Source organism: Stomoxys calcitrans, chromosome 3 (assembly GCF_963082655.1).
Source record: "Stomoxys calcitrans chromosome 3, idStoCalc2.1, whole genome shotgun sequence".
Classification (NCBI taxonomy): Eukaryota; Metazoa; Arthropoda; class Insecta; order Diptera; family Muscidae; genus Stomoxys; species Stomoxys calcitrans.
In genome coordinates, this window is record NC_081554.1 from 53,124,659 (window position 1) to 53,147,375 (window position 22,717).

The 22,717-nt window shown below is 40.7% G+C and overlaps 1 protein-coding gene across 8 annotated transcripts in view; it reads right to left on the reverse strand.

The window, feature by feature from the left end:
- Positions 1–22,717, reverse strand: part of LOC106082455 (dual 3',5'-cyclic-AMP and -GMP phosphodiesterase 11) — a 349,544-nt gene that overhangs the window by 26,089 nt on the left and 300,738 nt on the right. For all 8 annotated transcript variants that reach the window (XM_059364258.1, XM_059364257.1, XM_059364256.1 and 5 more), the window contains 3 exons: positions 9,293–9,655; positions 9,069–9,227; positions 8,788–8,964 (listed from right to left, as the gene is read on the reverse strand). In XM_059364258.1, the coding sequence (XP_059220241.1) occupies positions 8,788–8,964; positions 9,069–9,227; positions 9,293–9,655 (699 nt within the window). The remainder of the gene's footprint in view (positions 1–8,787; positions 8,965–9,068; positions 9,228–9,292; positions 9,656–22,717) is intronic.

A 22,717-nucleotide genomic window follows, 5' to 3' on the forward strand; every position in this document is an offset into this window, starting at 1 on the left:
CATATTTAAAATGTGTTCTTTGCAAATTCAGTTATTACCAATTCTTTTAACAAAATCCTTATTGACCCAACCAAGAGTGCAAGTACCATACATAAATATTTTATGTAAGAAATTGCCAGCATAAAGCCATACCTCAATTTGCCACATTGCTCAGAAGGGGTGTAGATTTAACTTGAACTTTGTTTTCGCAGTTTCAAACAGAGAAAACATTCTGGTTACAAGTTTTTTTTTCCCTTCGGGCGTAACCACATAAATTTGTTTTATGCTGTAACTATACCCCCAAAGACATGCTAAAAATTATCTCTCTAATCTAATGGAGAGAACATTAAATTGTTAATATCTATTGAGGCACTTTGTTCTTTATGGTTGCATAATTTAATTGCTTTGCTGGTGTATGCCCCACTGGTGATGGTGATGTTTTCATCCAACTGTATCCAGCGAATTTTTGTGCTGCAAATTCATTATGAAGAGATTATTTTTGGGGCAAGAGTGAGTGGGGCATATACACAAATTACCCCAACCAAAGAAACCCTTTTTCTTGGTTTCGGTGCGTGCGGGCATCTGTTTTGTTACTTTTAATTACAGCTATAAATTCGAAAATAAATTCTATCAGATGAAGAGCTAAATGATAAACTAGAAATTTATGGTAATTGAAGAGAAACACAACACGAGCATTAACATACAAACATATTTGCAAAACTTCTTCGTAGTATGTATGGGAACATCATTAGCCTTAGGGGATTCCGTTGCTGCCTCATGTAGTAATGATGAACAAAAATGTTGATGTAGCAAGGAGGAAGAAGGATTGGTAAATTTCTAAATAAAACTTTTTATGAGACTAACCGAAACTTAAAAAGGGATACATAAGGATATGTAGGGATTCAAATATGACACTAACTTTTTTATACCCACCACCGTAGGATGGGGGTATATTCATTTTGTCATTCCGCTTGCAACACATCGAAATATCCATTTCCGACCCTATAAAGAATATATATTCTTGATCAGCGTAAAAATCTAAGACGATCTAGACATGTCCGTCCGTCTATCCGTCTGTCCGTCTGTCTGTTGAAATCACGCTACAGCCTTTAAAAATAGAGATATTGTGCTGAAATTTTACACAGGTTCTTTTTTTGTCCATAAGCAGGTTAAGTTCTAAGATGGGCTATATCGGACTATATCTTGATATAGCCCCCATATAGACCGATCCGCCAATTTAGGGTCTTAGGCCCATAAAAGCCACATTTATTATCCGATTTTGCTGAAATTTGGGGCAGTGAGTTGTGTTACGCCCTTCGACATCCTTCGTCAATTTGGCTCAGATCGGTCCAGATTTGGATATAGCTGTCATATAGACCGATCCTCCGATTTAGGGTCTAAGGCCCACAAAAGCCACATTTATTATCCGATTTCGCTGAAATTCGGGACAGTGAGTTGTGTTAGGCCCTTCGACCTCCCCTTGTTAATTTGGCCCAGATCGGTTCAGATTTGGATATAGCTGCCATATAGACCGATCCTCCGGTTCAGGGTCTAAGGCCCACAAAAGCCACATTTATTATCCGATTTTGATGAAATTCGGGACAGTGAGTTGTGTTAGGCGCTTCGACCTCCCCTTGTTAATTTGGCCCAGATCGGTTCAGATTTGGATATAGCTGCCATATAGACCGATCCTCCGGTTTAGGGTCTTAGGCCCACAAAAGCCACATTTATTATCCGATTTTGATGAAAATCGGGGCGGTGAATTATGTAAGGCCCATCGACATCTTTCGTCAATTTGGCTCAGATCGGTCCAGATTTGTTTATAGCTGCCATATAGACCGATCCTCCGATGTATGGTGTTAGGCCCATAAAAGCCACATTTATTGTCCGATTTTGCTGAAATTCGGGACAGTGAGTTGTGTTAGACCCTTCGACCTCCCCTTGTTAATTTGGCCCAGATCGGTTCGGATTTGGATATAGCTGCCATATAGACCGATTTCTTGATTTATGGTTTTGGGCCCATAAAATGCTCATTTATTTTCCGATGTCGCCGAAATTTGGGACAGTGAGTTAAGTTAAGCCCCTTGACATACATCTGCAATATCGCACAGATCGGTCCAGATTTGGATATACCTGTCATATAGACCGATATCTAGGTTTTAAGTTTTGGGGCCATAAAAGACGCATTTATTGTCCGATGTCGCTGAAATTTGAGACAGTGAGTTTGGTTAGGCTCTTCGTCGTCCTTCTTCGATTTTGCTCAGATCGGTTCAGATTTGAATATAGCTGCCATATAGACCGATCTCTCGATTTAAGGTTTTGGGCCCATAAAATAGTCATTTATTGTCCGATTTCGCCGAAACTTGGGACAGTGCTTTATGTTAGGCTCTTCGACATTTTCATGCAACTTGGCCCAAATCGGTCCAGATTTGGATATAGCTGCCATTTAGACCGATATCTCGATTTAAAGTCTTGACCCCATAAAAGGCGCATATATAATCCGATTTCACTGAAATTTGACACAGTGACTTATGTTAGGCTTTTCGACATCGGTTTATTTTTAGATATAGCTAGTGTACGTATTAGTATTTGGTCCAAATCGGAATATATTTTGATATAACTCATATGGGACATAAGGTATGAAATTTTCACCGAATTTTGATGAAAGGTGGTTTACATATATACCCGAGGTGGTGGGTATCCAAAGTTCGGCCCGGCCGAACTTAACGCCTTTTTATTTGTTGGTATAACTGGTGGTCATCGTTACGCTATCAATTCTCTTATTAATCTAACAGCAAACTTCCGGTGTTCATATATAGTGAACAAAATGGCTGAAAATATGAAGGCGGATATTTCAAATTTTGGATGGGGCCTGGAGCCTTGGTTGCACAATCTCCCACATATGATAATAACTCGATACCGTTTGGAGGTTGTGGAATAGAGGCTAGTTACAGCTTCGAGTTCTTATCTCATAATACCACATACATAAATCTCCCCATGAAAATTCCATTAAGGATCAAGAGACACCTCTCTCATATCAAAATGTGGAGTCCATGTACAGTTTTTAGGTCAATGATAAGGGTCCTACTGATAGTGAGTTCAAACCTAATCCTACCTCATTGATATCACCAGCATTAGTGAAGGGATAATGATTGCTGAAACATTTTGTCGATGTTTTCGACCTGATGTGAACCCATGCATTCGGTGTTATACAGGAACGTTTCTGTGTTCCGCGCTCTCCATTATGGAGAGTATGGTTAACCATCATCTTGACAGATACTTAGAGTCCAATGGCCTTCTTAACGACAGACAGTGTGGGTTCCGCAGAAATCACTCTACGGGAGATGTAATGGCATTTTTGTCGGAACGATGGAGTCGTTCTATTCACCAGTTTGCTGTGAGTAAGGTCGTGGCTCTGGATATCTCCAAGACATTTGATAGGCTCTGGCATGGTGCATTTTTATCAAAGCTTTTGAAGTCGGTATAACTTCATTCGATTTATATCGAGCTTTCTCAGAGTTCGCACTGTACGAGTTGTTGTAGATGGGTCCTCATCAGATGAGTATATTGGGTTGCCCAAAAAGTAATTGCGGATTTTTCATATAGTCGGCGTTGACAAATTTTTTCACAGCTTGTGACTCTGTAATTGCATTCTTTCTTCTGTCAGTTATCAGCTGTTACTTTTAGCTTGCTTTAGAAAAAAAGTGTAAAAAGTAGATTTGATTAAAGTTCATTCTAAGTTTTATTAAAAATGCATTTATTTTCTTTTAAAAAATCCGCAATTACTTTTTGGGCAACCCAATTCATTGACCGCGGGTGTGCCACAAGGCTCTGTCCTTTTCCCTTCCCTTTTTCTTATTTTCATTGACGATCTATTGGGTCAGACTTCGAAACCAGTCTACTCATTTGCCGATGACGGTAGGCTGTGTCATTCTTATTCAATCGACCATAGGCCCAGTGCTCAAGAAATTGTGGACAGGAGGCGCATTACGGATGAGACGCTCTTCCAGGATTTGTTGGCCATTTCCGAGTGGGGTGGAATGAACAGAGTAGACTTTAACACACAGAAGACCCAGTGCTGTTTCTTGTCTAACAAGCGATTCAGTGACCCACTACAATCGTCCATATCTGTAGACGGTATAGTCAGATGCTCTGGGCATGAAGATACAATGTGATGTCCGTTCGTCAAAACACGTATTCGAAGTGTCGAAAGAAGCTTTCAAGTGTTTGGACTTTCTTAAGCGGTGCAAGAAATATTTCACCTCTTTCGATCTTCTCAATATCTATACTACCTACATCAGGCCGAGGATGAAATATAACTCTCATATATATGGGCAGGAGCTCCAAAAACATCCTTGGAGCTACTTGACCTGGTTCAACGGAGAGCGATGGTGTTGATTGAGGACAGTAGAGTTTCCAAATCTATTGCTTCTCTTGAACATCGTCGGAATGTGGGTAGCGTTGTAATGCTCTACCGTTATTTTCATGGCGTATGTTCCAGGGATATTCGTCGTCTTATCCATGACGTTAGGATGTTCACCAGGAACACAAGACTTGCCAGGAACTCACACCGGTTTGTAATTTATTGGCTAGAGAAAATGAATTTTTGCCCCGAACCATTCGTATGTGGAATCGACTTTCGGCTAATGTCTTTCCCACCGACATTGGCGTTCAGAAATTTCAGACGAATATCAATAAACACTACTCCCGCTTTCCCCTCTCCAACTCTTAACTTAACTTAACTTTCCTAATTGCCAACGCAATGAACTGCATATATAGGGGACATCCCCTGTGTGTTGGTTACCTGACAAAACCAAAAAAAAAAAAAATATTAGGTATCTGTTCAAAATTTCAAGCGGCAAATCTCGATAGCGCGTTCGACCGCTATCGAGATTTCGTATATTTTATCGCCACTGCTATGGGTGAACACCATATATGACCTATTACGGATGCTGACTGAGGAGGGATTTGAGCCCGTCTGCTAGGCAGACGATGTTATAGCACTTCTAAGGGGTAAGGATGCGAACCAGCTATGCAGAAGGGCCGAAAGGGTCTTGCATATGGCATATGACTGGGTTAGACCCAGAGGTCTCGATGTTAACCCAGTGAAGACTGAAATATGCCTGTTTACGAGGAAGGCAAAGAAGGGCCAATTTAACGCACCACGTTTTCAAAATAAGACGATTTCGATATCTGACAAGGTCAAATACTTAGGTGTGATCTTGGACAGGAAACTGAATTGGAAGAGTCACATTCAGGAGCGTACTGAGAAGGCTAACAGATGTTGGGCAATATTAAGACAAGCTCGAAGGCTCCCCAGATTCAGGCCCCATTGGCCCGACTGGCTCTACAGGTAGTTTGGTGGACCACTATGTAGAAAAAGTGCAACATAAGGACCATACAACAGGTTCAGAGAACATGTTGTCTTGGCATGGGCGGAGCAATGAGGACCACGCCCATTAGGGCACTGGAAACTACTCTAGATATCCGACCCATTGACATACAGAAGCAGCCACTACGGCTGTGAGACTTAAGGCGATGGTAGAATGGATTGAGGATGGGTGCAGCTCATACCATTGCGGTGTAATCGAGGCGACGAGAGGAAATCTGGAAGAGATTTCCGATCGGATACCTGAAATGAACCTTGAGTTCTAGTGCGAGGTACTGCCGCCATCGACACAGTCTTGGATTGACGGAACCCTAGTATTGCCATCGGAAGTTCATGTAACACGGATGGATCGAAGCTTGAGGACAGAGTGGGACTGGGGGTATACATTGAGAACCCAAGGACTGAGATCTGTTTTAGACTTCCTGATCATAATATGGTCCTACAGGTGGAGATCCGAGCGATCACGGAATGCGTGGGGCGGTGTGGTTCTAACGCGAAGACGTCGAGTGTGAACATCTTTACAGACAGTAAACTTGCCATAAAGGCAATAAAAAGCAGAACGGTAAGGTCACGAACAGTCTTGCAATGTGAGATGGAGAGGAACGCCTTCTCTGAGGATGGCAAAATCCGCATCGTTTGGGTGCCGGGCCATAACGGAGTAAGGTGGAATGAAAGGGCAGACGATTTGACGGTGAAGGCCAGAGGACTGCCGTCAATAAACTTGGCTAACCCGAAGAGTTTCGGGTCGACACAGTCCGATTTAGGGGCTTGGGCGACGAAAGCGCATGCAACCCTGTGGAACAGCGAAACGGTCGGTAGGACGGCGAAAATCCTATGGGGGGATCCAGACCGTGAGAAGACGAGGCTAATACTGAAAGGAAGCAAGAAGGAGATCTGTATAGCTATTGGTATCATAACGGGACACATAGGACTACGAGCTCACTTATGCAAAGTCAGTGCGGCAAGTGATTCCATGTGTAGGACATGTAGAGAAAATTATGAGATGTTGGAGCATTTCCTATGCCATTGCCCGGCATTCGCGGCTAGCAGACACCGGCACTTAGTCATGAACCAACTTAGGGGAGTGGCATGGAAAACAATTAAGGATTTTGTAAGTAGCATGGAATTCCAAATTTAAAATATTCTTTTTAGACAACAAGCCGATTACTGACTTAGGTGTATGTCCATAGTGGCATGGGACGGATTAATATCTGCACCCACTTTTCAACCTAACCTAACCCAACCTAGCCCCAGATGGACATAGTCGCTAAGTTAGTCCGGTATGGAAAACTAGTTGGTGTCGGGCCGACCCTAGACATTTGGCTCGAAAGTGGATAGTTCTAAGAATTATTTTTGAAATATTTTATTACTAAATATTGACAGCTTGATCTTCATAGAAAGTTGTTACAAAATTTAATTTTTAAGAGATAATGAGAAATTTTTAAGAGAAATTTAAATTGCATAAAAAAACTTTGATTTTCAAAAAAAAAATGTTTATTAAAATTTGATTTTCATAAAAAAATTGGTTCAAATTTGGTTTCTACAAAAAAATTTGTGGATTTTGGTTTTTATAAATTTTTTTGTTAAATTTTTACCTAAATAGTTTTTCACCCACCACCGAAGGATGAGGGTATATACATTTTGTCATTCCATTTGTAACACATCGAAATATCCATTTTCGACCCTATCAAATATATTCTTGATCGTCGTAAAAATCTAAGACGATCTAGCCATGACCATCTGCCTGTCTGTCTGTTGAAATCACGCTACAGTTTTAAAAAATAGCGATATTGAGCTGAAACTCTGCACCGTCTCTTTTTTTGTTGTCCATAGGCAGGCTAAGTTCAAAGATGGGCCATATCGGACTATATCTTGATATAGCCCCCATATAGACCGCTCTGCCATTTAAGGTCTTAAGCCCATAAAAATATATTTATTATCCGATTTTTCTGAAATTTGAAACAGTGATTTGGGTTAGGCCCCTCGATATCTTTTTTGAAGATGGTCCAGATCGGTGCAGGTTTGGATATAGCCCCCATAAAGACCGATCCGCCGATTTAAGGATTTAGGCTACATTTATTATCCGATTTTGCTAATGTTGAGCTGAAACTCTGCACCGTTTCTTTTTTTGTTGTCCATAGGCAGTCTAAGTTCGAATATGGGCCATTAAGGACTATATCTTGATATTGTCCCCATATAGACCGATCTGCCGATTTAAGGTCTTAAGCCCATAAAAATACATTTATTATCCGATTTTTCTGAAATTTAAGACAGTGAGTTTCGTTAGGCCACTCGACATCCTTCTTTAGTTTGGGCTAGATCGGTCCAGATTTGGATATAGCTGCCATATAGACAGATCTCTCGATTGAAGGGCCTGGTCCCATAAAACACTCATTTATTGTCCGATTTCCCTGAAATTTTGGACAGTGAGTTGTATTGGGCCCTCCGATATATTTCTCCAATTTACCCCAGATTGTTCCAGATTCGGATATAGCTGCCATATAGACCGATCACTCGATTTAAGGTTTTGGCCCCATAAAAGGCGCATTTTTGGTCCGATTTCTTTGAAATTTAGGACAGTGACTTGGGTTAGGCCCCTTGATATGTTTTTTGAAGATGGTCCAGATTTGGATATAGCCCCCATATAGACCGATCCGCCGATTTAAAGTCTTAGGCTCATAAAAGCCATATGTATCGTCCGATTTGTCTGAAATTTGAGACAGTGGGTTGTGTTAGGCCGCTTGACAGTGGGACAGTGAGTTAGGTCCTTTCGACATTTTTTTCCCATTTGGTCCAGATCGGTACAGATTTGGATATAGCCGCCATATAGTCCGATCTTTCGATTTAGAGTCTTGAACCCATAAAACGCACGATTTGGCTGAAATTTAGGACAGTGATTTGGGTTAGGCTTCTCGATATCTTTCTTGAAGGTGGTCCAGATCGGTTCAGATTTGAATATATAGCTGTCATGTAGACCGATCTATCGATGTAACGACTTGACCCCATAAAAAGGCGCATTTATTATCCGATTTCGCTGAAATTTGACACAGTGACTCATGTTAAGCTGTTCGACATCCGTGTCCTGTATGGTTCAGATCGGTCTATATTCGGATATAACTGCTAAATAGACCAATATTGAACCAAAATTGAACAGTGAGTTGTATTTATTCGACCACTCAATGTCCATGCCGAATAACATATACACACGAGATGAAGGGTATCCAAATTCGGCCCGACCGAATTTAGTACATTTTTGCTTGTTGTTCAGTGCATTCCTTTCATCCATTCCAACTTTTAATTGAGTGTTTAGTTGTTATTTTTCAGTGTAGCTTACTTCTCTCAGTGAGGATTTTGGTTACCATCCCAACTTTTGACCACAATTTCAAAATATTAAAACACTCAACTTATGTGGTACTTACCCTCAAACGATGAGCTTCATCCATGGTGGCCGAAGCATGGTAACTAAGGACCTCTAGAGTAACACTTTGTTTAGCCATGGCCACAATAGCCTTCTCGTACATGTGGGTGTTGTGTATGCCCATGCCACAGAATATGGCAAAGGCTTCAACAAAGTTTTCATCGTTTTTGGTGAATAACTGGAAATAGGGATTAAATAACAATTTTGCAGTTTTTTTTTTTGTATTTTTCAACCAGCAAATGGGTTAAGGGCAAATCCCTGGCAATTCTCATTAAAACTTACCAAATTGTCAAATTTGTTAATCAGTTGTATGACTCCAATAATCTGACCCAGGGAATTTTTAATGGCCATACATAAAATGGATTTATGCTTGAAATTGGAGCCCTCATCAACACTGGGATCAAAGCGGTCATCTTCATAGGCATTGGGCACATTGACGGTCTAGGGAAAATGGTTAAATTTTAGTAATCTTAAATTTAAACTGTTTTCCTATATTCTAAACATACCTCTCCTGTTGTGGCCACATGTCCCGTTATGCCCACATTTATGGGAAATCTCGATTCAAAGGGGCTGGTGCGATTCGTCGACTCCTCTTCGCTCAGGTCATTGGCTTCGAAATCGAATACCCGCGAAAAACTTCCCTTGGATGCCTCATGCACCAAGAGGATCTGTACTCTTTGGCATTGTATTAGACTCTGCATATGGGTCAATATGCGAAAGACCATGTGCTCAATGGTGCTTTGCTCTTCGAATATCATGCGAGCCAAATCGAGCAGCACCTGATTACGTTTGATTTCCAGCTGTGATTTCTCATAGAGTTGAGCATTGCGTAGACCAATGCCGCAGAATTGCAAATAGGAAGCAAAAACCTTGAAAAAAAAGCGCAAAAGTAAAAAACAAATGAAAAATCACCAGGCAATGCAATGGGAAGGAAAAAAAAGACACAATAATGCACAACGTGGTGTCTAATTCAGGGCTAAGTACAATAGCGAAAGGAAAATTTTGCTGTTATGCTGTCGCCGCCGCCGCCAATGGAAAAGAGGAAAAATTTCCCCTGTTACGATGTAGCTCAAGGTTGTGGCAATTAACCAAATAGGATTACAAGGCTAAATAGACTAAAGGAATTTTAAATGGCCTTGAGCTGTCATGATATATGACTCTGATGTTTCTTGGTAATAAATGAATTCAAGCTCTGCTTTTTTTGAGGCTAATATAAGGGAACCTTATCATGAGTGTGGTATTAAAGGTGTGGATTATGTGTTTTTCCATTATTTTTATACCCTCCACCATAGGATGGGGGTATACTCATTTCGTCATCCTGTTTGTAACACCTCAAAATATGCGTCTGAGAATCCATAAAGAAAATATATTCTTAATCGTCATGTAATTTTAAGTCGATCTAGCCATGTCCGTCTGTCTGTCGAAAGCACCCTAACTTTCAAAGGAGTAAAGCTAGCCGCATGAAATTTTGCACAAAAACTTTTTATTAGTCTAGATCGGTTGGGATTGCAAATGGGCCAAATCGGTCCACGTTTTGATATAGCTGCCATATAAACCGATCTTGGGTCTTGACTTCTTGAGCCTCTAGAGGGCGCAATTCTCGACCGATTTAACAGAAATTTTGCACGTGGTGTTTTGGTATCACTTCCAACAACTGTGTTAAATATGGTTCAAATCGGTTCATGGTTTGATATAGCTGTCATATAAACCGATCTTGGGTCTTGACTTCTTGAGCCTTTAGAGGGCGCAATTCTCGACCGATTTAACTGAAATTTTGCGCATAGTGTTTTGGTATCACTTCCAACAACTGTGTTAAATATGGTTCAAATCGGTCCATGGTTTGATATAGCTGCCATATAAACCGATCTTGGGTCTTGACTTCTTGAGCCTCTAGAGGGCGCAATTCTCGACCGATTTAACAGAAATTTTGAACGTGGTGTTTTGGTATCACTTCCAACAACTGTGTTAAATATGGTTCAAATCGGTTCATGGTTTGATATAGCTGTCATATAAACCGATCTTGGGTCTTGACTTCTTGAGCCTTTAGAGGGCGCAATTCTCGACCGATTTAACTGAAATTTTGCGCAATGTGTTTTGGTATCACTTCCAACAACTGTGTTAAATATGATTCAAATCGGTCCATGGTATGATATAGCTGCCATATAAACCGATCTTGGGTCTTGACTTCTTGAGCCTCTAGAGGGCGCAATTCTCGTCCGATTTAACTGAAGTTTTGCACGTAGTGTTTTGGTATCACTTCCAACAACTGTGTTAAGTATGATTAAAATCGTTTGTTAATCTGGTATAGCTGTCATATAATCCAATCTTGGATCTTGACTTCTTGAGCCTCTAGAGGGCGCAATTCTCGACCGATTTAACAGAAATTTTGTACATAGTGTTTCGGTATCACTTCCAACAACTGCGTTAAATATGGTTCAAATCGGTTCATGGTTTGATATAGCTGCCATATAAATCGATCTTGGGTCTTGACTTCTTGAGCCTCTAGAGGGCGCAATTCTCGACCGATTTGACTGAAATTATGCACATAGTGTTTTGGTATCACTTCCAACAACTGTGTTAAATATGGTTCAAATCGGTTCATGGTTTGATATAGCTGTTATATAAACCGATCTTGGGTCTTGACTTCTTGACTTCTTGAGCCTCTAGAGGGCGCAATTCTTGACCGATTTAACTGTAATTTTGCACATAGTGTTTTGGTACCACTTCCAACAACTGTGTTAAATATGGTTCAAATCGGTTCATGGTTTGATATACCTCCCATATAAACCGATCTTGGATCTTGACTTCTTGAGCCTCTAGAGGGCGCAATTCTCGTCCGATTTAACTGAAGTTTCGCACGTAGTGTTTTGGTATCACTTCCTACAACTGTGTTAAATATGATTCAAATCGGTTCATGGTTTGATATAGCTGTCATATAAACCGATCTTGGGTCTTGACTTCTTGAGCCTCTAGAGGGCGCAATTCTCGTCCGATTAAACTAAAATTTTGCACTTAGTGTTTTGGTATCACTTCCAACAACTGTCTTAAGTACGATTCAAATCGGTTCATAATCTGGTATAGCTGCCATATAAACCGATCTTGGGTCTTGACTTCTTGAGCCTTTAGAGGGCGCAATTTTCGTCCGATTTGACTGAAATTTTGCATGAGTTGTTTTGTTATGACTTTCGATAACTGTGCTAAGTATGATTCAAATCGGGTCATGTTTTGATATAGCTGCCATATAAACCGATTTGGGATCTTGACTTCTTGAGCCTCTAGAGGGCGCAATTCTCATCCGATTTAGCTGAAATTTTGTACAACGGCTTCTCTCATGACCATCAACATACGTGTCTAATATGGTCTGAATCGATCAATAGCTTGATATAGCTCTCATATCACCCTATCTCCCGATTTAGCTTCTTGAGCCTCTACAAGGCGCAATTCTTGTCTGAATGAACTGAAATTTTGCACAATTACTTTTACAATGTTCAGTATTCATATATGGTCCGAATCGGACTTTAACTTGATTTAGCTCCAATAGCATAACAGTTCTTATTCAATATTCTTTATTTGCCTGAAAAGATATACCGCGCATAGAACTCGACAAATGCGATCCATGGTGGAGGGTATATAAGATTCCGCTCGGCCGAACTTAGCACGCTCCTACTTATTTAACTTTAAAAAGTGCCCGTAGTTGGATTTAATAAATTTAAAATATACCACTTTCACTCATCATTGTAAACACCATAGAAAAAATTCATCAAGTCAGGAAGGCAAGGACAATTTACTCACACTTGGTTATGGTTAATACTCTGTCATATTAGTACTTATCATTATTTCACGAAATTTTTTAATTTTCCCACCAGAATCTAGCTAATTCTCAAGAGATTGTATTTCATAAGTGAAACTCGACTAATTAATAATTTATGCACATGCTGAGTTATGACTGAGCTTCATCAAATGTAAATAAATGGCAAAATTAAGTAAAAATGGTCTCAAGGGCCTTAAGTAGTCAAGGGCCTTAAGTAGTCGTAAAAAAAATTATTAAACAAGAGAAATGTTGTTAAAATGACTTTTAGAAAAATTTTGCGTACAAACGTAATGACAAAATTTTATTTTCAATAAAAAAATGCTGAGATTTTATTTTCTGAGAAAAAAAATTTTTGAGATTTCTTTTTCCATCGAACACCTATTGGCTTTGATTTTGCTTCTATTTAGAAAAGAAAGCAAAATAAAAACCTTTTTCGAAAGTTAAGGAATATATGGTGTGCTTGAATGCATTGAGCAGGCTACGGAGATCGTGATTTCGAACCTGCCCAAAGTTTCATCATCAGTCCGATAAGCCCAAAAAACGACTACATGGTCGTAGCATGCCTTTTTGAGACTTCTAAGGGTACAGTAAGAACAGTAAACCCCTAACCTATGATTCAATGTTCGTCTTAATAAGTAAAAGCTTGCTAAGTTCGTCCGGGCCGAATCTTGGGAACCCATGGGAGCTATATCAGGTTATAGACTGAGTTTGGCCGAACTTGGCACAGTTGTTTTAAGTCGGAACAAAATATCAGCCAAAATCGGACAAAAATTGCGGCGTGTAAGGGCTCAAGAAGTCAAATCGGGAGATCGGTTTATATGGGAGCTATATCTGGTTATGGATCAATTTGAACCGTACTTCGCACAGTTGTTGAAAGTCATAACAGAAAATTATGCGCAAAATTTCAGCGAAATCGGATGAAAATTGTGGCTTCCCGGGGCTCAAGAAGTCAAATCGGAAGATCGGTTTATATGGGAGCTATTGTATATCAGGTTATACGCCGATTCGGATCTTCCTTAGCATAGCTGTCTAAAAACCATAAGAGAACACTATATGGAAAATTTTAGCCAAATCGGATGAAAATTGCAGCTTCCACGGGCTGAAGAAATCTAATCGGAAGATCGGTTTATATGGGAGCTATTGTATATCAGGTTATACGCCGATTCGGATCTTCCTTAGCATAGTTGTTAGAAGTCATAAGAGAACACTATGCGCAACATTTTAGCCAAATCGGATGAAAATTGCAGCTTCCAGGGGCTGAAGAAATCTAATCGGAAGATCGGTTTATATGGAAGTCATATCAGATTTTTGACCTATTTAGACCGCACTTGGTGCAGCTGTTGAAAGTCCTAACTGAACACTACATGGAAAATTTCAGCCAAATCGGATGAAAATTGCAGCTTCCAGGGGCTTCAGAAATCTAATCGGAAGATCGGTTTATATGGGAGCTATATCTAAACGTGAACCGATATGGCTCATTTGCAATTCCCAATGACCTACATAAATATTAAGTATCTGTGCAAAATTTCAAGCGGCTAGCTTAACGCCTTCGACCGCTATCATGATTTCGACAGACAGACGGACGGACGGACATGGCTATATCGAATGTCGAGACGATCCAGAACATATATATTTTATGGGGTCGTCGATTAATCTTTCGAGGTGTTACAAACGGATTGACTAGTTAAGTATATCCCTATCCTATGGTGGTGGGTCTAAAAAGAAAATTTTAACAGCAGGCGCAATTTTATGTTGAAATCAGTAAAATCAATTTTTCTGCGCCAAATAGTTTATGTCCTTCTTACTTTCTCAGATTGTTGGTGACCTTACCGTCCTGTTTGTTATTGCCCTGATGGCCAGTTTACTGTCTTTATGATGACCACACTCGATGGCAACTTATTAACACCACACCACTTCACGCATTCCATGATCGCCCGGATCTTCACTGCAGGACCGTATTATGGTTAGGAAATCGAAAACCGTCCTGAGTCTCTGGGTTTTCAATGTAGACCCCAAGTACCACTCTGTGCTGCAGCTTTGATCCCTCTGTGAAGCATGAACTTCCAGATTATAATCAACCTCTTCTGCAACTTTCAGGTTTCCTATCGTCGACTCGATGGTATGACCTGCTCCTATCCCCTATCCATTCTCCCATCACCTTATGGCTCAAAGCCGCAGTGGCTGCCTCATACTTAGTCAATGGGTCGGGCATCTAGAATAGTCTCCAGTGTCCTGGTGGGCGTGGTCCTCATCGCTCCGCCTGTGCCAAGACTTTTACTTTGCACTTTTTCTACATCGCAGTCCACCAAACTATTGAGACGTAAGTAAGTACTGAAGAAGAGACTATAGAACACCTTCAGTGTGTGTGTCTCGCACTGGCAGTCAGAAGGAGTTCCACTTTAGGTTCTCATCTCTTTGAGAATCTGTCTGATTTAGCAGATGCGAAAATTCGCAAGTTATTGGGCTTTTTAAAGCGATCTGGATGGTTCAACGGTAGGAACTAGAAGGCGAAAACGTCAAAGTGACTCTAGAGTCTAATGGCAGACTGTGAATTAAATCTAACCTAAGTACTGGTCAAATCAGGCTCCGGTAGATCCAGTGGACAATCCTTGGATTCTGGTTCCATTTCGCCTGCATAGCGCACAACATCTGTGAGCCTTCTCAGTACGATCCTGAATGTGAACTTCCAATTCAGTTTCTTGTTCAAGATCACTCCTAAGTGAAAGGATGTAGTGTAGTCGGAAGTCGATTCTCTATAATGCATTGTACGGTTCGCTGGCCAATCAATTACAAACGGGTGTGAATTCCTGGAATGTCTAGTATCCCTGACATACATCCTTACATCAGAACTAGGAAGACGACCATTAGACGAGCTCACACCATGAAAGTACCGATAGAACAGCGCCAAACAACCCACATTGCGACGATGATGAAGGGAGGCAATAGAATTGGATACCCCACTGTCCCCAATCAACGCCATCGCTCTCATCTGTACACGGTCCAGTAGCGCCAGGGATGATTTTGAAGCTCCAGCCCATACATGTGAGTTGTACTCCATTTTCGGCCTTATGAAAGTGGTGTAGATATTAAGAAGATCATACGGAGTGAAGTAATTCTTACACCGTTTAAAGAAGCCTAAACACTTGAATGCTTCTTTTGACACTTCAAATCTCATCTGTACACGGTCCAGTAGCGCCAGGGATGATTTTGAAGTTCCATCCCATACATGTGAGTTGTAGTCCATTTTCGGCCTTATGGAAGTGGTGTAGATGTTAAGAAGATCATACGGAGTGAAGTAATTCTTACACCGTTTAAAGAAGCCTAAACACTTGAATGCTTCTTTCGACACTTCAAATGCATGTTTAGCCCAACGGACATCACTTTGTATTTTTATGCCCAGAACATCAAGAGCTTCTGATTGCCCAACATCTACACCGTTGATAGACAAAGCTGATCGTAATGGGTCTGCGAATCGTTTGTGTGACAACAAGCAGCACTGAGTCTTTCGTGCATTAGAATCTACTCGATTCATTCGACCCCATTCAGAAATGGCCAGCAAAACCCGCCTCTTGTCCTCAATCTCTCGAAGGCTCGACCTATGGTCGAATGAGTACGAATGACAGAGATTACCGTCATCCGCAAATGAGTAGATCGGATTCGATGTCTAACCCAACAGATCGTTGATGAAAATGGGAAAAAGAGAAGGAGAAAGTACAGAGCCCTTAGGTACACCTGCGGTCAATTTGTGCTCATTGGATGAGAATCCATCTATAACGACTCGAATAGTGCGATCTCTGAGAAGGCTCGAAATAAATCGAACGAAGCCATTACCGACACCTAATGCGACAAGCTTTGATAGTAGCGCACCGTGCCAGACCCTATCAAATGCCTTGGAGATATCCAGAGTCACAACCTTACTCTCACAAAACTGGTGGATTGAGCGACTCCAATGTTCCGACAGAAGTGCCATGAGGACGCCCGTAGAGCGATTTCTGTGGAATCCATACTTTTAGTCGCTAAGAAGGCCATTAGACTCTAAATACCTCACAAGATGTTGATTAACCATGCTCTCCATGGCCTTGGAGAGAGCGGAGCATATCGCAAGGGGCCGATAATTCGCAGGGTTGTTTGCCTCACCCTTCTTGGCTATTGGCTGAACGTTCGCAACCTTCCAAGACTCCCGCACGGTAGGCAAGGTTGAAAAGGTTTCGTAATGGACGAGCGAGCGTCGAAATACACTTGTGTAAGACAAGTGTTGATATGCCATCCGCGCCCGGGGATTTATTTACGTCTAGATTCTCGAGAACCCTTTTAACTCCACGAGTTCGAAGAAATATTTAGGGCATGACGCCATTTTCGATTGAGGGGGGAAGGGTTGATTGCTATTCGGCAGGGAAGAGTTCCCTGCAAATATATCAGCTAACAGGTTAGCCTTATCAACCGGGTCAGTGAATGTTTGATCATTCTTAACAAGAGTTGGAATAGATGAAGAATTACCCTTTAATCTTTTCACGAACGACCAAAAGCTCTTACTTCCTCGTGTAGAAGCAAGAACTTTAGTACACAGACGCTGTTTGTAAAGAAATTTCTCGCGCCTAAGCACATTGGCACACGAAGATCTTGCCTGCTTGCGCAGCAGTTCAGTATTGGGATTTTTATCCAAGCGCCAGTTCCTGAATGCCACCTCTTTCGATCTGACAGCATCTCTGCATGTCTGGTTAAATCAACTTTTGTCGTTTGATTTAGCCGTTATAGTCTTAACTGGAATAAATGTCCTCATTCCATTTAAAATTATATTCTCAATTACAATGTTGAAAGAATCCATTGAGCTCAGCCCAACGAGCTTTTTCGTATAAAAATATCGACCGCTTTGGGACTGGGGAAGATGCTGAAACAATGCAGTGATCGGGGTTACCAAGAGGTGCAAGAGTATTAATTTCATCCAAATCTGGACCGATCAGTGCGATAATGCAGAAGTATGTCAAGGGGCTTAACATAACTCACTGTCCCAAATTTCGGCGACATCGGACAATAAATGCGTGTTTTATGGGCCTAAGACCCCAAATCGGAGGATCGGTCTATATGGCAGCTATATCCAAATCTGGACCGATCAGAGCCAAATTCACAGAGGACGTCGGAGCACGTCTAAGACAACGCACTGTCCCAAATTTCAGCATAATCGGATAATAAATGTAGCTGTTATGGGCATATAACCCTAAATCGGAGGATCGGTCTATATGGCAGCTATATCCAAATGTGAACCGATCTGAGCCAAATTGACGAAGGACGTTGTAGGGCCTAACACATCTCACTGTCTCAAATCATAGCAAAATCGGCTAATAAATGTGGCTTTTATGGGCCTAAGACCCTAAATTTGAGGATCGGTCTATATGGCAGCTATATCCAAATCTAGACCGATCTGAGCCATATTGACGGAGGATGTCGAATGGCCTAACACATCTCACTGTCTCAAATCATAGCAAAATCGGATAATAAATGTGGCTTTTATAAGCCTAAGACCCCAAATCGGAGGATCGGTCTATATGTCAGCTATATCCAAATCTAGACCTATCTGAGCCATATTGACGGAGGATGTCGAGTGGCCTAACACAACTCACTGTCCCAAATTTCAGCAAAATCGGATAATAAATGTGGCTTTTATAAGCCTAAGACCCCAAATCGGAGGATCGGTCTATATGTCAGCTATATCCAAATCTAGACCTATCTGAGCCAAATTGACGGAGGATATCGAAGGGCCTAACACAACTCACTGTCTCAAATCATAGCAAAATCGGCTAATAAATGTGGCTTTTATGGGCCTAAGACCCTAAATCGGAGGATCGGTCTATATGGCAGCTATATCCAAATCTAGACCGATCTGAGCCAAATTGACGAAGGATGTCGAAGGGCCTAACACAACTCACTGTCCCAAATTTCAGCAAAATCGGATAATAAATGTGGCTTTTATGGGCCTAAGACCCTAAATCGGCCGATCGGTCTATATGGGGGCTATATCAAGATATAGTCCGATATAGCCCATCTTCGAACTTAACCTGCTTATGGACAAAAAAAGAATCTGCGCAAAGTTTCAGCTCAATATCTCAATTTTTAAAGGCTGTAGCGTGATTTCAACAGACAGACGGACGGACATGTCTAGATCGTCTTAGATTTTCACGCTGATCAAGAATATATATACTTTATAGGGTCGGAAATGGATATTTCGATGTGTTGCAAACGGAATGACAAAATGAATATACCCCCATCCGTCAGTGGTGGGTATAAAAATGGTCAAGAGCATTATCTTGGTGCCCCTGGACACATGCGATATGTGTCGGTTCGTTCACTAGTTGCGCCAAACCATTGTGCGCAGCGTAAAGCTCAATGTATTGGCCGCCCTCAGGAGTCGTATAACTCGAATAGGAAAGCCAGGAGTAGTTGTGGACATTGAGATCCCCAGCGACAACGATTTCACTGTCCGGAAAATCCTCCAAAATATTTGTAATGGAATCAGAAAGGGCGTCAAAGCCGTTCATAGAAGCCACCCTTTCTGAGTTTGGACTTCTATATAAAATCCGAAGTGCAGTATATGGGATCCAATCCCGAATTTAACCCAAAGGGAGTTAAATTCAGGATCCTGTGAGTCCAAGTGTTGTCGTCATTACGAGGCCTCTGTGCGAAATACAAAGAGACAGAGTGTGATGTGAAAACCCTGTGGATCTGAATCCTCACGCAACTGGGTCTTACGAAGAGCTGGAATGTTAGGACGGTGAAAATTAATATGTGCATGCACCGCAAAGAAATTCGCCCCCAACCCTCGTATATTGGGCGAATATATTTTAAAATCACCCATCATTTGAACAACCAGAAGGAAGGAGAACAAAAGCAAACACTCATGTGTAATAAAGAAAACAAACTCGCTCACTCCTGTTTTTATACCCACCACCGAAGGATGGGGGTATATTCATTTTGTCATTCCGTTTGCAACACATCGAAATATCCATTTCCGACCCTATAAAGTATATATATTCTTGATCAGCGTAAACATCTAAGACGATCTAGACATGTCCGTCCGTCTGTCTGTTGAAATCACGCTACAGTCTTTAAAAATAGAGATATTGAGCTGAAATTTTGCACAGATTCTTTTTTTTGTCCATAAGCAGGTTAAGTTCGAAGATGGGCTATATCGGACTATATCTTGATATAACCCCCATATAAATCGATCCGCCGATTTAGGGTCTTAGGCCCATAAAAGCCACATTTATTATCCGATTTTGCCGAAATTTGGGGCAGTGAGTTGTGTTAGGCCCTTCGATGTCTTTCGTCAATTTGGCTCAGATCGGTTTAGATTTGGATATAGCTGCCATATAGACCGATCCTCCGATTTAGGGTCTAAGGCCCATAAAAGCCACATTTTTTATCCGATTTCGCTGAAATTTGGGACAGTGAGTTGTGTAAGGCCCATCGACATTCATCGTTAATTTGGCTCAGATCGGTCCAGATTTGGATATAGCTGCCATATAGACCGATCCTCCGATTTAGGGTCTAAGGCCCATAAAAGCCACATTTTTTATCCGATTTCGCTGAAATTTGGGACAGTGAGTTGTGTAAGGCCCATCGACATTCATCGTTAATTTGGCTCAGATCGGTCCAGATTTGGATATAGCTGCCATATAGACTGATTTCTTGATTTATGGTTTTGGGCCCATAAAATGCTCATTTATTGTCCGATGACGCCGAAATTTGGGACAGTGAGTTAAGTTAAGCCCCTTGACATACTTCTGCAATAACGCACAGATCGGTCCAGATTTAGATATAGCTGCCATATAGACCGATATCTAGGTTTTAGGTTTTGGGGCCATAAAAGACGCATTTATTGTCCGATGTCGCTGAAATTTGAGACAGTAAGTTTGGTTAGGCTCATCGACGTCCTTCCTTAAGACAGTGCCTTGTGTTAGTCTCTGCGGCATTTTTATGCAACTTGGCCTAAATCGGTCCCGATTTGGATATAGCTGTCATGTAGACCGATATCTCGATTTAATGTCTAATTTTATGCCCCATAAAAGGCGCATTTATAATCCGATTTCACTGAAATTTGGCACAGTGACTTATGTTAGGCTTCTCGACATCCGTGTCGTATATAGTTCAGATCGATTTATTTTTAGATATAGCTAATGTACTTATTAGTATATGGTCCAAATCGGAACATATTTGGATATAACTGATATGGGAAGGTGGTTTACATATATACCCGAGGTGGTGGGTATCCAAAGTTCGGCCCGGCCGAACTTAACGCCTTTTTACTTGTTTTTTTTTTTTCTTTGCTGGATAGTACTCAAGTAGACAAACAGTCAGCATGGACTATCTAAATTATCTTGACCAAGTCTGCCTCCGAGTAGTCTCCCGAATTTTTTCCAGTTGATTTTCAACTTATTACATTATTATGTTATACTTGTTACTTCAATTTTATGAGTTTTAATTTAATTCTTATATTTTGTGAAAATTATAATAAAATTTTTTAAAGAAGTTTCGAATATAATATTTTTTTGCTTAGCCCATGCCATCCTCTACTAACAATTTTCTCTGTGTTCCAGCTTTCGCTTCACATTACTATGCATGCGCCTGAATACAACTTTTAATGTTCGTCCACCAGGGCACCATGCAATGCCTTTCATTATTGTCTACTGGTAAAGTTTGCTAACCCTAAAGGTGCTGCAATCTCCAATTATTTGTGAACTATATTCGACATCCTTATAAAATTACACGAACAAGACACTTAAACGCTCTACGCTGCCAACAACTACAAAAGTTATCTAATACCAGTCGTTGAAAAACACCATGGCTGAAGAAGATAAACTTTTAACGATAATGAAACATGAACAATGGCGTTTAAAAGTTAAAAGATTTATTTAACTTTAAAACGAAAACTTTCTTTCTTTCGAAGAGTCTTTAGGTTTGGGTTTGGTATGAGCAAGGATTTTGTGGCGAAAAGATGAACATAAAGTCACAGGTGTTTAACAAATCCCTGTTAAGGTGGTTAAACCATGACAGAGGTAATAAAAGATTTTGCAAAATCACCATCAAAAGTTTCAATTTGCTTTGGAGTGTTTTTTTTATGAGTTTGAAGTACTTTTAAGTTCACACTGGTGCTGGCAAAAAACTGAAAATTATCAAAAAAGCATGACATGTGGTTTAAATGAATGACTACTTCTTAAGGTGTAAGAGGAGGTTATAAAAACGTAAACTTATTAAAAATTGTGATTGCGTTTTAGAATGTATCCTACTTGACTCCTTCAAACTGTAAGGACAGACATGGTAAACTACTTGACAACAATTTCATAGTAATTTAAGTTGGACTTTTTTGGCCTCTATTCATTGGAGTGGGATTTTTTTTTTGGCACAACATCTTCCACTACCAGAAAGCCATATCTGAGAAAGATGCTCAAGAACATGATACTGTCAAAGGAGAAGCCCGTGCAAATAAAACCAAAGTTCTCTTACTTGGTCCATGATAACTAAAATGATACGGATATAAGGCTCTACAAAATAAACTCAGGATTTGATCTATACCCGCCAGCAATAACGTTCATGAACTGGAGATGAGTAACCGTGCCTTCTTCTTCTTTCACAAGAACTGATATGGGAAACTATTTGACAAAAGTTTCCTCGTTATTTAAGTTGGACTTGAATAGAGGTCAAATTCTTTGGAGTAGATTGTTTTTTTTTTATACCCTCCACCATAGGATGGGGGATATACTAATTTCGTCATTCTGTTTGTAACTACTCGAAATATTCGTCTGAGACCCCATAAAGTATATATATTCTTGATCGTCGTGACATTTTATGTCGATGTAGCCATGTCCGTCCGTCTGTCCGTCCGTCTTGAAATTTTGCACAAATACTTTTTATTAGTGTAGGTCGGTTGGTATTGTAAATGGGCCATATCGGTCCATGTTTTGATATAGCTGCCATATAAACCGATCTGGGGTCTTGACTTCTTGAGCCTCTAGAGGGCGCAATTCTTATCCGATTTGCCTGAAATTTTGTATGACGGATTCGCTCATGACCATCAACATACGTGTTTATTATGGTCTGAATCGGTCTTTATCCCGATACAGCTCCC